A 12,349-nucleotide genomic window follows, 5' to 3' on the forward strand; every position below is an offset into this window, starting at 1 on the left:
TCAATTTTCTTGAATAATCATTATTATACATTATACTTTTGTCCCCCTCAAGTTTAAATGAATCTAAATCTCACTTTTATTGCATTTGACTTGAATGAATAATCCATTGGTACGTTCACGTACTTACATGTAGTTCACGTGTGGCCCCCACACAGTAACCTCACAACCACACGCCTCTTTTGCTCAAATGTAATGATCAACTATCACATAATAATAATAATACAACAATGAACATGGAGATCACCGAAGACCAGGTGTGTTTTTTCTACTCACTCCAAGATGAGCGGGCTAAGAACGAGGCGAGCAGCAGACTGCTGAGTAGAAGCTTCATCCTTTCGCACCTTATTCACCACCGAATACTGATCTCTGATCCGAGTTCCTCGGATCTCACACACACACACACACACACACACACACACACACACACACACACACACACACACACACACACACACACACACACACACACACATCAAACGCTGAGTCTCCTCCCTTGAGATGCGTTGCAGGCCTTTACTGCAGCCTCCCTAGGTTTCTGCTTGTTTGTGTCTCTTTCCGCCTTCAGTGTTATCTGAATAGATGAAAAGGTGTAACGTAGTGTAAAAAAGGTCACTGGGGTTGAGATCAGGTGACTGACTTGGAAGAATATTCCATTTATTTGCCTTGATAAGCTCTGGGATATTTTTCACAGTATGTTTTTGGTCATTACCCATCTGCACTGAGAAGCGCCATCCCATCAGTTTTGCAGCATTTGGCTGAATGTAAGCAGATCGTAAAGCCCTGAACACCTCAAACCTCATCCTACTTCTATCAGCCGTGACATCATCAATGAACATCATGACCCGGTTCCATTGGCAGCCATACAGCCCGTGCCATAGCACCGCCTCCACCATGTTAACCAGAGGATGTGTTTTGCTTCAGATCAGGAGTCGTTCCTTTCCTTATCCACACTTTTCTCTTCCCATCATTCTGGTACAAGTTCATCTTGGTTTCATCTTCCAAAGAATCTTCATCTCAAACTCATCGGGCTCATTCAGATGTTTTCTGGCAAAGTGTAATCTGTCCCTCCTGTTCTTCAGTGTTCCAGTGGTTTAGACCTTGTAGTAAACCTTCTGTATTCAGGTTCATGAAGCCATCTCTTGATTTTAGACTTTAACAAAGACACGCCTCCTTCCTCCAGAGTATTCTTGACCTCAGTATTCATGTTATGAAGGGTTTTCTTCACCAAGGAAAGAATTCTGCTACGTCTACTTTACAGGTCTTCCGTTTGGTGTTGGTGAGCTTGACAGCATATTCCTTATTTTTAGGAATGTACCAAACTGTTGATTTGGTCAATCCTAATGTTTCTGCTATCTGCCTGATAGGTTTATGTATTATCAGGCTTTTAATGGCCTCCTTCACTTACATTGACACCTCTTTGGTCCTCATGCTGAGAGATCAGCTACCAAATGCAAACTCAACCTTTTGAATCATGTCCAGAGCTTTTTATCTGCTTAATCTGTCATGAAATATCGAGGGAACGAACCACACCTGCCCATCAAACCATTGGTCAGACAATCGTCTGATCTATATGTAAATCACCGGTGCCCCGTGGGTTATACTACTATCCAGTGTAGCCTCCATGCAAAGAACAATTTAATCGTTCTGGGTAGTCGGAAAACTCTTTTTTATGGAAAATTTTAAAGCGATTTAAAAAATAAATACAATTTTCCTAAATAGCAAATCCTACAAGGCTGATATCAAGTTGCTAGCTATCTATCTTAGAGCAGCTAAAGTGTCGCAATTAAAATATTTTGGGATGCAAGTTAAGCAAAATTATTTGTAACAGTATGCTAATATATATATATAAATAAATATATATATATATTCTCACAATTCTGCTCTCACGGCTACTCTTTATGCAAACTATGGTCATATTTTCTAAGCACGTATGTATGGCTAGTATTACCAACTACTGCCAATTTTATCTGTAGATCTGCTTTCAATGATGCTAACGTGGTCGTGGGAAAATCAACACATAACCTGAAAGGCAGAGCACATGTGTTTAGAGATGAATGATGAGTAAAACTGGGTCTTAGCAAAAGTTATTCACAATAAGTCAGCTGTTAACATTTTAGCAGCTCTGTATCAAGTGTCGTGGCCAGGGAGTAACCGCCACATATGAGCTGTTTCCACTTCCTGTCATTGACCTTTTTATGCGCCAAACTAGTAGCACAGTTTCCACTCGGCGTCCTTCGTGTGTGAAACCTGCATCTTTGCTTCAGAATCAATACACTTCCTAATGCAGACCACTGACTATAGCTTCTAGTTTGATCAAGTAAACCAGTCTACAAATGCATACACACTGTGTCATTATTAAAACAAACTTAGACCACAAAGATGGACAGGACTGAGTTTATAGAAACAAATATTTACACTCATCAAAAATAATATACACAAGTGCATAATTCAGGTAAAGGTTAGTCAAATAATGTACATTATATTCATGCTGAAAAGTAGAAAATACTGAAAGATGAGTAAATGTCCCCGATCAGCACACCTCATTCACTTTCTTTGTTCTCCACACGTTCAAAGTAGTCACAGGATTCATACACTGGTACCTGACACTGAAAGAGACAAAGACATAGAAACAATTATTGCAAGTTTACATTATACTGTATCAGTGGAATAAAGTGAGAGTAGGCGTGATTGGTAGACACGATTACTCAGAAACAGGATGTCAGTTATATTTCATAATAGTGTCCAAACACTACTCAAGCTGTGGTTTGAACATCATTATATTTGTGACCAGAAAAACCTTAACTTCTTGAAGCTAAAATATGATCCAGAAACAATAGTTGTGTATTAAATCCTTTGAGAGTTTGAGATTGTTGCTCTTATGTATAATAACACCTGATAACATAATGCAGACTAATAAAACATAACAGAGTACAACCTTGAACATTTTAAAGTGACTCCATAAAGACCCTTTAATGAGGTGAGTAAGGGTGGACATGCATCTTGGCAAAATAGCACCAACGATGGTGAATGCTACCTAAACTATTTGACTTTCAAGGTCTCTGTGCCATTATTGAGTGGGTGGAATACATTAGCAAGTGGCCTAATATTGAGTGACCGGATATGTACATGTATTTTGTGGGGAAACCTAGCGGGTAACGCTACACCAGCGTTATGAGCATACAAGTCACTAGATGCTTTTAACTACATTATCATGTGCGGAATTTGGTTGGTTGGTGCCACCATTTAGTTGTTCCACTTTGTTATTGTTATTCTACACGCAACATTCGTCTCCGTATAGCCTCGATGCCGTTACACTCACCCACTGGGAAGAACCTCTGGAGGAGCTGGTGCTGTGTTTGTCCATTTCTGCCTCCTCAGAGTTAATGTGGGGAACCTCGTAGATCACCCTGGCAGCTTGCGCTGAACCCGTGGGACACACAAAAAAAGATTATACAGTTAGTCACACAAAAATGATTCCCGTGCAGCGACAAAAAAACATGGAAGTACTATTTTTATGTTTCATTGCAGTTGCTACTGTCTCTACCACTGTTCACATCTGCTGCAAGTTACTATATTACTGCCCCAAGAAGGTCACTGGTCTATTACTCTGCTAATAAACAGAGACTGAAAGTGGCATCGTTGTGTCTCCTGAAACACTTTTCCCAATCTCAGCGCGGCACTAAATGTGGTCAGCTCATACATCCTTAGGCGCTAACTCCATTGCAACAAGCCATTCTTCATCATTCTCAGAAAACAATTTGTCCTCGGTGTCCCACAGGGTTCGATTTTAGGACCCATACATTTTTCACTGAAATGACACCGTGTGACATTTTGTGGAATTTCCTTTACGGACATGCAGTGTGTTATCATGCATGCTAGAGGTGATGTGTTGTCCATGTAAACATCAAACTTTAAGTTTAATTTGTTTATATATTTCATGGAACACGTCATTTAAAGCAAATCGGTGTTATTGGTCTTCTACACGGTCAAATTATTCTCTCAGTTTTCCAACAGAGTTCAGCTGCCGTGATTTTAACCAGCTATGTTGGTTCCTCGTCACGTTTAAAGCTGCTCTCATCAGTATTTGTATGTTAACCATGAAGCTGACGAAGAAAGTCATCACTCCAAAGTTCCTGTCAGCACAACGAAAATTGTTTTTTGAGTCTTCAACTCATTGTTTTTCTTTACAACCTGCAATTTAATAATAATAATAATTGTTTCAGGTAATAGGAAACAGTTTAAAGTAGTAGGTGATAATATTTCAGTGTTGTGTTTCCAGCTTTTATAGAAAACCTTTTGGTCTTTATCTTAAAAGCACCTATTGGCGAAAACGCTTATTTTATTTACTCTTCAGGTCAAATTAAGCACTTGCTCCTATGTCAACATCTTTCTAACAATAGGTTTGCTACGTATATTGACTGAAATAAAAATTGTTTTCAAACAAGCTGATTTCATATTGTTTTGTCTGAAACAATACATCACATTATTTACATGAGCACCGTTGATTTTTTGATACCATAATCATATTTTTTCCTTGTACCTTGTCTCCGTCGCAGAAAGCAGAAACACACAAGAGCGATGAGGAGCAATGGGGCCACCACAGCCAGGGGAATTATCACGGGAGACTGTAGAAGACCTGGATGTCCACGTTGTGAGAAAAAAAAGAAACACAAATATTAAAAAGATTTAAAGAAAAAAGGAAATTTGTGTGTGTGTTTGATTTAAAAAAAAAATGTTTAAATCTAAAACAAGCAAGCATGTGACTGATCTACAATTGTTAGCCCCAGCCATTGGCAAACCAGATATTAGTCAAATACTTTATGCAACACTGTAATGCCACTGGGGTTGTGTCACTGTTCTGCTTTTAACTGTGCTGCTTTTTAAATTGTGTCAGATTTTTAAATATGTTGTACGGCGACCTTGAGTGCCTTGAAAGGCGCCTTATAAAACAAATGTATTATTATTATTATTACTATACCTCCTGCTGTGTTGTCCTCTGTCTCGTCTCTGGCCGTGACGATGATGACAATACCATTTCCTACAACGATAGCTAAATATGGTATCTCCACTGTCACATTGCAGATGTATCTCCCTGAATCCTCTCTGCTGACATTCGGAACGGTCAAGTTTGAGCAGTTGGACGAGTTGATAATGTCATCCTTAATAGCTGTTTGATTTTTCAGCCAATAAACTCTCACTCTGTCAAAGTTCGGTGTCCAGCAGCAGCTCATGTCTACTGTCCCCCCCTCCTCCACAGAGACATCATGGGACTGGGTAACAGCGGGTGTGCCTGGAGATGAAACACCTGCGAGGAGACGACAAGGTGATGCATCATACAACACCAAACACATGGCATCGTTTCAAAAGCCAAACCAGCTTGATGAACAGTTTTTGGCACTTTTCACCAAAATCTGGAGAAGCGCTAAAACGGATCACAAAACAACCAAATAAAGCAATGATTTCACAACAACCATAACAAATAGTGGTCACTTTTTTGTTATTGTTTACAGTCTTTTTTTATATATAAAAGTTGAAACATGTCGGTTTTAACGTCGAGCGTTAGCATACAAATCATCGATAAGATCGTTGACAAGATCTAAAAACAAAAGTGATCAGAGGAAGGCTGCCATAGTTCAGGTATTTTGAGCTCATATCTCTCAGAAACATGTGCCTTTAAAGGTTCAGCAGTTTTTTTTACTCACTCCAAGATGAGAGGGCACAAAGAGAGGCGAGTAGCAGACTGCTGAGTAGAAGCTTCATCTTTACTCTCTGATTCACTGCTGACAACTGACACTCATTTCCTCACAGCAGCTCTGAGTCCGCCCCCCCTCCCCTGCAGAAACATTTGAAAAACCACAGCTTTTGTTCCTTCCTCCTTCAGATAGAAAGAAGGCAGTGCGAAAGATAACTTGCAGTTCAGAGATAAAAGTCCATTTGGCTCCAACAACAGAAATACTAAAAGGGGCCGCCAAACAAAATAGATCTTGAGGAGTGAAGCAGTGGATTATCAGTATTTAAAGCGTATGTATTGCCTCCACTCGGCTCTCAACATGGCGGCGTTTAGCAGCTAATGGTGTTCTCATAGCAAATAGTTGTTTGCTGCTATATTAACGCTTATATTTCTATATGTAAAACCTTTAAGGGATTTCAACTAAATCTGAACGATGGCACGGTTATCTTCGCGCTGGCCGCCGGCATTCCAGCAACCAGCTGACATGTTTGGCCTGACTCCATTTCTAACCTTGAAGTTAGTCCCTAGTTCCCCTGATGTATTTGAGTGTCTGTATCAAGTTAAATGCCAGTAGTGGAGCATTCAAAAAGTGCAAAGGACTATATTGTGCAGTTTCACTTGGGTTAAAACCCCTGTGTTTACAGTTTTTAAATGACTTTATGCTATTTTTCACATCACTCTGATGGCTTTGGTTCTTCTTTGCAGAACACTCAGACCAATCTGGTGGGTATTGGTGCTGTTTCTACTTAAATGGGTCATCTGTGTCCAGGGGTCACATCCATGTACTGGTAGAGGGAGTTTGAATTGTTGTGCCTTATATTGCATTCTTTAGTGCTGCCACTAGGGGTCCTCAACATGTGAGAAGACCTCTCACAACTTAACTCAATGGGTCCACCTTCAGACCAAATCCTAATTTGTCCCTTCACGTGAGTGGGTGTAAAATGACACGTGTCCTGTAAAATGTTTGTCATTGTTTTTAATGGCATGCATTCAAGAACACAGCTGAAGTCAAAGGAAACACAAGATATCAAGATTTATTTTACACTGGCTTAATCATCAGCAACTCATTAAAGGTGACACGTGTTGATGTTTGTGTTGTCCTGATTGAGACAAAGTAATCGCCGTTTTCACTCCGCTTCTATGTCTCATCTCTTTCCTCTTCTTCTCGTTTTTCTTCCTTTCTTTGGCCTCCTGCAGTGCGTTGGATTCCAGGAGCAGCTGAAACACGAACGCACTGATCGATTAGTCATCATGCACTGGAACATGTACGCCGCCGTTTCATCGCAACGGAGCGGAAGCTGTGTGGTACCTGGTGTGCGTTGCTGAGCTTTGGTCGCGAAACTGTTGATGCAGAAGAAGGTGATGAAGAGGGCGAGGACGAGCAGGCACCTCAGGACAAAGATGAGCACTTCCTCCGGGGGGGAACCTGAAATTCACCCACAGAGGCAACAAGCTGAGACGTTGTATACAACAGGGCGTCCAAACCTTTTTGGGGAGGGGCAGCTGTGACATACCTCCTGCTGTGTTGTCCTCTGTCTCGTCTCTGGCAGTGACGATGATGACAATACCATTTCCTACAACTATAGCTAAATATGGCATCTCCACTGTCAGATTGCAGATGTATCTCCCTGAATCCTCTCTGCTGACATTCGGAACGGTCAAGTTTGAGCAGTTGGACGAGTTGATAATGTCATCCTTAATAGCTGTTTGATTTTTCAGCCAATAAACTTTCACTCTGTCAAAGTTCGGTGTCCAGCAGCAGCTCATGTCTACTGTCCCCCCCTCCTCCACAGAGACATCATGGGACTGGGTAACAGCGGGTGTGCCTGGAGATGAAACACCTGCGAGGAGACGACAAGGTGATGCATCATACAACACCAAACACATGGCATCGTTTCAAAAGCCAAACCAGCTTGATGAACAGTTTTTGGCACTTTTCACCAAAATCTGGAGAAGCGCTAAAACGGATCACAAAACAACCGAATAAAGCAATGATTTCACAACAACCATAACAAATAGTGGTCACTTTTTTGTTAATGTCTTTTTTTATAATAAAAGTTGAAACATGTCGGTTTTAACGTCTAGCGTTAGCATACAAATCATCGATAAGATCGTTGACAAGATCTAAAAAAAAAAGTGGGATGCATCATTTGGTTTGTCATCACAACACCAAACAGCTACGCTACAACGGGAAACCACGCACCGCTGCCAAAATGGTCATCAGCAAATTAAATCATATTCATTTATAAACTTGCACAGCAGACGGCGTCGGACAGGAAGTTTTCTTTCTTGAAATATTACGACGTTATTCTGATTAGCTTATGACTTTGTCACAGTATTGTTATGACTATTTTCTTGAAATAATATGACTTTACTCTCATTAAATTACAACACGGAATATGTGGGCTATGTTTTGAAAGTGCACAACGATTTGAGAATGAGCAGACATCTTGCTGAAACACATGAGCTATGAAAGTCCATGGATTTATTAATTCATTAAAAATGTATATCTTGGAATGAGGGAGAGCCTTATGCATTATATTTTTGACATTTTGAATCGTCACCTGGCGCCTGAATTTGGTAGCAATTAATTTCAACCATAAGTTGATGCAGAGAAACAAGCCCACGCGTTGGGTTCAGTGTTTACTTGTTCATTTGATTCATTTTGTTCATCTTGTTTCATAGAATCACAGAAAAACAACATTTAAAATCATTCCTCCAGGATTTCCACAATTTAACTCCACATATGGAAATAAGTATTTGCTTCAACATGCTGAGCTAAGTTTTCAAATTCAATTTTCTTGAATAATCATTATTATACATTATACTTTTGTCCCCCTCAAGTTTAAATGAATCTAAATCTCACTTTTATTGCATTTGACTTGAATGAATAATCCATTGGTACGTTCACGTACTTACATGTAGTTCACGTGTGGCCCCCACACAGTAACCTCACAACCACACGCCTCTTTTGCTCAAATGTAATGATCAACTATCACATAATAATAATAATACAACAATGAACATGGAGATCACCGAAGACCAGGTGTGTTTTTTCTACTCACTCCAAGATGAGCGGGCTAAGAACGAGGCGAGCAGCAGACTGCTGAGTAGAAGCTTCATCCTTTCGCACCTTATTCACCACCGAATACTGATCTCTGATCCGAGTTCCTCGGATCTCACACACACACACACACACACACACACACACACACACACACACACACACACACACACACACACACACACACACACACACACACATCAAACGCTGAGTCTCCTCCCTTGAGATGCGTTGCAGGCCTTTACTGCAGCCTCCCTAGGTTTCTGCTTGTTTGTGTCTCTTTCCGCCTTCAGTGTTATCTGAATAGATGAAAAGGTGTAACGTAGTGTAAAAAAGGTCACTGGGGTTGAGATCAGGTGACTGACTTGGAAGAATATTCCATTTATTTGCCTTGATAAGCTCTGGGATATTTTTCACAGTATGTTTTTGGTCATTACCCATCTGCACTGAGAAGCGCCATCCCATCAGTTTTGCAGCATTTGGCTGAATGTAAGCAGATCGTAAAGCCCTGAACACCTCAAACCTCATCCTACTTCTATCAGCCGTGACATCATCAATGAACATCATGACCCGGTTCCATTGGCAGCCATACAGCCCGTGCCATAGCACCGCCTCCACCATGTTAACCAGAGGATGTGTTTTGCTTCAGATCAGGAGTCGTTCCTTTCCTTATCCACACTTTTCTCTTCCCATCATTCTGGTACAAGTTCATCTTGGTTTCATCTTCCAAAGAATCTTCATCTCAAACTCATCGGGCTCATTCAGATGTTTTCTGGCAAAGTGTAATCTGTCCCTCCTGTTCTTCAGTGTTCCAGTGGTTTAGACCTTGTAGTAAACCTTCTGTATTCAGGTTCATGAAGCCATCTCTTGATTTTAGACTTTAACAAAGACACGCCTCCTTCCTCCAGAGTATTCTTGACCTCAGTATTCATGTTATGAAGGGTTTTCTTCACCAAGGAAAGAATTCTGCTACGTCTACTTTACAGGTCTTCCGTTTGGTGTTGGTGAGCTTGACAGCATATTCCTTATTTTTAGGAATGTACCAAACTGTTGATTTGGTCAATCCTAATGTTTCTGCTATCTGCCTGATAGGTTTATGTATTATCAGGCTTTTAATGGCCTCCTTCACTTACATTGACACCTCTTTGGTCCTCATGCTGAGAGATCAGCTACCAAATGCAAACTCAACCTTTTGAATCATGTCCAGAGCTTTTTATCTGCTTAATCTGTCATGAAATATCGAGGGAACGAACCACACCTGCCCATCAAACCATTGGTCAGACAATCGTCCAATTACTTCTGAGCCTCTGAAGATGTGGGGGGCTGTGTAAAAATGGCTCTAGTTCCTAAACGGTTAATGCTATATTTTTGTTATATCCATTGAATTAAAGCTGAAAGTCTACACTTCAACCACATATTGACTGCGTTATTTAAAATCTGTGTACAGACGTGTCAAGAGAAAAATAAGAAACATTGTCACAGTCCAAATACTTATGGCCATATAGATACAGTAAATAGGCCACCAAAAAAAAGAGAAAGATCATTTTGGTGTCGCTGCACATGCACACAGGAGTTCATTACTTTTCAAGCTTTACCACATTGCCGACTGTCCACACCGACTCAGCACTGAGAGGAGGTCCAATCAGATAACACGAGTGCGCACACACACACACACACACACACACACAGCTTTAACCAGAGGTAGGGACTCCTTTACATGTCCTCAAATAACTTGTGAGAGTAGTTTTCATGCAGCATGCTTTGCACTCTTGAGTCCATTTGTACAGGAAAAAAAAAACCTTGCTTTCATTCTATTCTTTTATGTGTTAATCACAAATAAATACGTTATATAATATTTTAAAAACTCGTCTCAACGGAGCTTCTTTTTGGTGTTGTTGTTGCATCTTTCGGCTCATTGTTTTGGTGGTAAGTCTTTTTAATCCAGCAATGGAATGGCGGACTCCGCCACAACCAATGCAAGCTACTACATAGAGAGGTAATTACACAATGTAAGTACATTGAATGGATAATGCTGCAAAAAAATGCAAACCATAAATAGTAATTGTCCAAAACAGGGTTGCATTATATCTTAACAGTGATGAAGAAAATGAAGGAATGTATATGAGGATAAAACATTAGCAAATTAATTTGATTATCTGTAGTTTATTTTTCACATTTTGATTTATTAAATCCAATAGATTTCTCTATACTTTAACTTTATACTAGGTCAAACTAAATGTAGCAACCTCTGTTCAATAAGGAAGCATGTTTGGTGTCAGAAAGTCATGGCAGTTGGTTCAGACTTATCTACAGGACAATTAGTTTTCAGAGACGGCAGTTTGCGAACAACCAGCCTGCTTTGTGTGGCCATTTATTCTTTCTTTCTTTGTGTACAGGAAGAGCTCTCAACCACAAAGTGCTGTGTGTTAAATCTTCACACTCTTCCAGCCCTGAGGGCTTCTTGTCTTATGACATGCAGTAAACAGATGAACTAAAAGAACGTATTCATTCTGTTGGCCCCGGTTTCCCTGTTCGACGCACTAATGAGCTGTGGATAACTTAACTATGATCTAATTTATTATTCGTTGCATAATGTGGCCCAATCACTCCCGTTATAATCATAATTTGGCACCTGTACACACTCCATTCATATTTCACGGACGAACTGTAAGCTTACCATGACTACATGTACAGTGTAAGAGTTACATAATGTACTAATGGAGCCAAGTTGACCTATACATTGTATTTATATCTCTGTAATTAGATCTAATTAACAGCCCACGATAGTGAGGTCGGTATTGTTTGCACCTTGTGTGTGTGTGTCATCATGTCAACATGATACTTTTTTATGTCAAAGAAAAATAACCCTTTTATGATGTGGGTATTTTGTGCTTTTCACACGGGGATATATTGTGATCAAATCTATGTATAATGTGGGGCTACATATTTTACAGTCAACCTAGCTACCAGAGAGCTTTGCCTGGCCCCTTTGAACAAGTCATGATGCTGACAGTTTAGTTCCCTGATTGTACCAGCAGATGGCAGAGCACACCTGCAGTTCATCATAAAACTGTTGCCTGTTTATATATATATATATATATATATAGTGTTGCAGCTGGTAAAGTATATTGGTATCTAATCTTAAGCTTGATTAATTATTGATAATAATGATAAATGTATGAAATAATAAACAAAGTGGGGAAAGAAAAGAATCATGGCCATTCCAAAAAAAAAAAAGTAATACCAGTGGTGTTGAAACAGTAGAACAAATAATAATAACGAAACAAATAATGATAAAAACAACAGTAGCAATAATTTCAATTCAATTCAGTTTATTTTGTACAGCCCAAAATCACAAATTACAAATTTGCCTCAGAGGGCTTTACAATCTGTACACACACGACATAAGGTCGTATGTTCTTTCAATAAGGTGAAAGAATGTATACAGATCATGTAATATATGAGGGAGGGGCAAAACAACCAACAAACACAACAACAAACCAACAGGACACAATAAAAAAAAGAGTTGAGGAATATTCGGAAAATATCAGAAA

General features: G+C 39.8%; 1 protein-coding gene and 1 long non-coding RNA gene across 3 annotated transcripts; one reads left to right on the top strand and one right to left on the bottom strand.

Annotated features, from left to right (window-relative positions):
• Positions 1-2,378: 2,378 nt before the first annotated feature.
• On the bottom strand, positions 2,379-7,582 carry LOC117747948. 2 transcript variants are annotated; one of them, XM_034557495.1, is made up of 5 exons: positions 7,466-7,582; positions 7,246-7,370; positions 4,541-4,636; positions 3,320-3,420; positions 2,379-2,606 (listed from the first exon to the last, which is right to left on the bottom strand). In XM_034557495.1, the coding sequence occupies exons 2-5, from the start codon at positions 7,328-7,330 to the stop codon at positions 2,541-2,543; spliced, it is 348 nt and encodes a 115-aa protein (XP_034413386.1). In that variant the 5' UTR covers positions 7,331-7,370; positions 7,466-7,582; the 3' UTR covers positions 2,379-2,540. The 2 variants fall into 2 exon arrangements, with proteins under 2 accessions (XP_034413386.1, XP_034413385.1); XM_034557494.1 differs by lacking the exons at positions 7,246-7,370; positions 7,466-7,582 and adding exons at positions 4,979-5,305; positions 5,703-5,858.
• LOC117747949 lies at positions 5,863-7,635 on the top strand. The gene is made up of 3 exons (XR_004611507.1): positions 5,863-6,021; positions 6,929-7,090; positions 7,525-7,635. It is a non-coding gene; the product is annotated as an uncharacterized LOC117747949 (long non-coding RNA).
• The last annotated feature ends 4,714 nt before the right edge of the window (positions 7,636-12,349 follow it).

This window comes from Cyclopterus lumpus, chromosome 18 (assembly GCF_009769545.1).
Source record: "Cyclopterus lumpus isolate fCycLum1 chromosome 18, fCycLum1.pri, whole genome shotgun sequence".
Lineage (NCBI taxonomy): Eukaryota > Metazoa > Chordata > Actinopteri > Perciformes > Cyclopteridae > Cyclopterus > Cyclopterus lumpus.